This window comes from Rhagoletis zephyria, unplaced genomic scaffold, assembly GCF_001687245.7.
Source record: "Rhagoletis zephyria isolate East Lansing unplaced genomic scaffold, Rhagoletis_zephyria_1.1 Rzeph_scaffold_04469, whole genome shotgun sequence".
Lineage (NCBI taxonomy): Eukaryota > Metazoa > Arthropoda > Insecta > Diptera > Tephritidae > Rhagoletis > Rhagoletis zephyria.
Genome location: NW_016161552.1, coordinates 6,075 through 9,877, shown reverse-complemented (window position 1 = coordinate 9,877; position 3,803 = coordinate 6,075). Strand labels below are relative to the sequence as shown.

The following is a 3,803-nucleotide window of genomic DNA, read 5'->3' as shown; positions in this document are numbered from 1 at the left end:
TTTTGTAATTTAAATTTTGTTTTGATAAAATTACAAGTTACCAATAAAATTAGATGTATTACATAAAATTTTAAGTTTAGAAATTTTATCTTAAAGCATACAATTTTAAGGTACTTAATTTTTTTTTGATAAAAACATAAACGAACAAGTAATTTTTTAGCAAAAAAACAAAACCGACTTCAATTCCCATATAAAAATTTAAAAACGCGCTTAATTTCTTCATGATCCATTGATCGCATCTAAACCAAATTAATATGGGGCCACCTCTGAGGTTTCGCCTTTCCTTTAAAAAAGAATTTTAGCAATCGGTTAACGTAGGCCAAAGTTGTGTGGTAACATACATAACAAAAAAATAATAGTAATAAAAAATATTCCGACGAATTGATAACCCCTTCCTTCTTTGAAGTCGATTTAAAATGAAATTTCTAAACATTGTAAATTTTGAAATTTTGCAAAACTTATTTTCAAAAATTCCAACGCCTTTTATTAACACTAAACACAAACGTTTTTAAGTCCCTTCATACGCATCGATGTGAAAATATGCTATTATTTACATTACAGTGGTGGATTTTCGGTATTATGTAGTTAAATATTTATAAAGTCCAACACTCAGTATGCCCTCAAACACTTATGCATCACAAGTACTATGTATTTTCTAATAACCTGTTTTTTCTTTATTGTTAATTGTGATAATTGGCCTGGTGACAGTGGTTTCAATTTTTACGCTTTGTAAGTGTGTATAAACCAGCAAATTAATTTAAATTAATTATCCCGACCCCATTTCTTAGTCATATCCACTCACTTTCTCATTACACTTTTCAATTTTACATCACAAAAGGCTGCTGCTACTGCTGCTGCTTCACCTCCACCTACACCTCCTCCACTTCATCCACTTCATCATCCTTCTTGCGCTGCGTCCTCTGCGCTTACTTCTTATTCTTCTTTCTCTTGCTATTCTCCTCGGAAGACGTAGACTCTGCTGAGGTAGCTTTGGGATTGGGTGCAGCACCAACAACAACTTTATAAGTGGTTGGCTTCTTGCCGAGTTGTTGTGTGGGTGGTTGTTGTGGTGTGGCATGTGTTATGTTGTTGCTAATGGTTGGAGTGGAAGTGGTGGCTGTTGTAGTGGCGGTCATGCTGCTCGATGGCGTAACTGGCGTTTCATCCAAGAACAATGGATTCTTTACCTCCATTTCGCCCATTGGCTATGTACGCGTTGGAGTGTTGGAAATCGATGAAGAAGCAAAAAGCAAAAAAAAAAACGAAGAAAAAAATGGAAAATAAATTTATTATTCTCCGCCTGCTCAACCACTCGCTCGATACATTTAATATAATTCTATGTGCAAATATGATTTGCAAGAAAGACTTACCGGTGCAAGACCAGGACACTCATACACAGTGTAATCACCCTCCTCGTTCTCCTCATCATCGCTTTCCACATCAGACATGCCGCAGCTGCCCTCCGCCGCCTGACGATTCTCCATCGCAATTATCTGCTGTTTCTGATGCTGATAATGGTACATTTGTGCGCTTTGAGCCAATTTGCGATCGCCTGAGGGCGAGATGTCCTTATTCGGTCCGGTCACGCCATATGCCGGATATTCAACATCCGCTGCCGCCTTTGATTTGCGGTGTAATCTGCAAGAGGTTCACAAAAAAATAAAATGCCACGTTAAGTAAACAACAGTAATGCCACGCGTCATGCATTAGCGCGCAGTAGGAGAATAGACTTACGTGTACCAAGCGATGCCGAGCGCTATCAGACCCACTGTCACAGCGGCGCTCACGCCTGCAATCAATGCCACCAGATACATGCCCATCTCACCGTCCACGCCCAAATGTTGACGCACCACCATACCACCATTGGCATCACTACCGCCGCCCAATGCCGCCTCGCGATTATTGTGCATGGCCACCACCGACTTGCCTTCCTTCTGCAGCTTGTCGATGAGCGCGTGTCGTGGATTACTGTCGTCGCTCGCCGACTCGTGTGCATTGGGCTTCATTGCCGCTGCGACATTAGCGCCTGCGACCGCCGCTGCCGCAGCAACGCTCTGCGGTTTGATGCGATGGAAAGTGGCCGTATTGCCGTCGACTAATTTGGTAGTTTCAACAGGTGCTGGCGCGAGCACAGGTGACTTGGCATCAGCGGGAATGGCGGCGGCGGCGGCGGCGGCGTCGGGTGACGTTGCGGCGTGTGACGTTGCGGCGGTTACGCTTGCGCTATCAGGCTCAACAGCAGCCACTGCGACGCCTGGCGCGACTTTAGCGCCAACATTCTGCGACTCGGCTGGTACAAATTCCTGGTAGTCGTCCAAGGCGCGCGAATCCAATTCATCGCTATTGTTTTCCCCCTCCGCTTCGTCGCTGTTGCGCTCGTAGAAACGTGGATCGGCCGGCCCGACTGCGAAGGGTATGCGCTCACCCACGGCGTCGCCATTTAAGCTCACCATATTGGGCGGTGGGTATTTGTAGCTAAAGAGACCATTCGAGTCCACGTATTGATTGCCAGTGTTGATGTCGTTGTTGTTCTCGAAATTTTTGTAGCTGTTATATTGATTGCGATTGGCATCGTAAACGTCCTCATCCATTTCGGTCGATTCCACATCGATCTCGCCCTCTCTCTCCTCCTCGTTCGCTTCCGCATTCTCAGCGGCCAACAGCTGCAGACGTTGACTCAAACGTTCACGTTGCTCTTCGCGCTGTCGCTGGCGATTCATTTGCATATTGATGCGTTCCAATTGTTGTTCGAATGTTTGTTGTAAACGTCGCCGCGCATTCTCCTCCATTAGTTGGGACAAATAATCGGATGATACATCAAAAGGTTGTTGCAGAAATTGGCGAAACGGTTTGCGACGAAGCCCTGCAAGTGAACAAGAGGCGTTAAAGTTAAGTAATCGTCGTATAACGGTTGAAATACAATAAGAATAAGGAAGTGAAATGCTTGTAACGGCATAGTAAGTAACTAGGTTTCTGAAGAGGGGTGAGCTCTAGTTTTTTTTTTTTTAATAATAAAATTTGCATTTTTTCGCCTTTGTAAGCGCTTTTGTTGTTTTGTATCGGGGTGTAGCCTATTCCATCTCACTCATTGCTTGCTGTCTTTCCCTCTGTGTATGCAATACGATTCCACTTTTATTCTGTCCAGTTCTTTTTACATTTATAATTTACATTGCAAACATTTCCATTTCAAGGAAAAGCGCAATATTTCTACGTGGACTACGTCGACATCAAGGATACGAAGGATTACCCAACCAGCGAGAAGGCGTTAAGATGGAAAAGTTTTGTATTCATCTAGTTTAACGTTCGCATATTCATGTATACGAATAAAATCCGGATATCCGATTGATAGTATCCGATCATTTGGTTATCCGAATATCCGGTTAGTATCCGATCATTTGGTTGTCCGGATATTCTAAAAAATATTTGAACGGATTCGTAAAATTTTTCTCAAAATTACCGAATCTATCGAGTTGCAAAATAAATAACAGTGCACTTCATAATACAATTGTAATTTTATGGTTAATATTTAGATTCGAATATCCGCAAACCCGGGAAACACTACACTATTCGGTTACCCAAATATAAGCATGCTATTCGGATATTTAAATATTCGGATTTTTTGTACAGACATTCGAATATCCCGATTGTTCGCAATGTCAAAAAGTCCGGATACGCAATAGAAACAATGAAATAATAATTAAAACAAAAAAAACATATTCTTATCATAGTTAGCTGTGTCGATACAGCTTTTGATATAATCTCCGATATGATTTTCTATCGATATTTTTTATCAACACATTTAT

At 41.9% G+C, this 3,803-nt stretch overlaps 1 protein-coding gene across 1 annotated transcript; it reads right to left on the bottom strand.

The window, feature by feature from the left end:
* Positions 1-233: 233 nt before the first annotated feature.
* LOC108370762 (uncharacterized) lies at positions 234-2,990 on the bottom strand (the record flags this gene model as incomplete). The annotated part of the gene is made up of 3 exons (XM_017626159.1): positions 234-1,205; positions 1,371-1,638; positions 1,735-2,990. Coding segments are annotated over 3 exons (1,803 nt in total), but the record flags the coding sequence as incomplete, so codon positions are not given.
* Between the last annotated feature and the right edge of the window lie 813 nt (positions 2,991-3,803).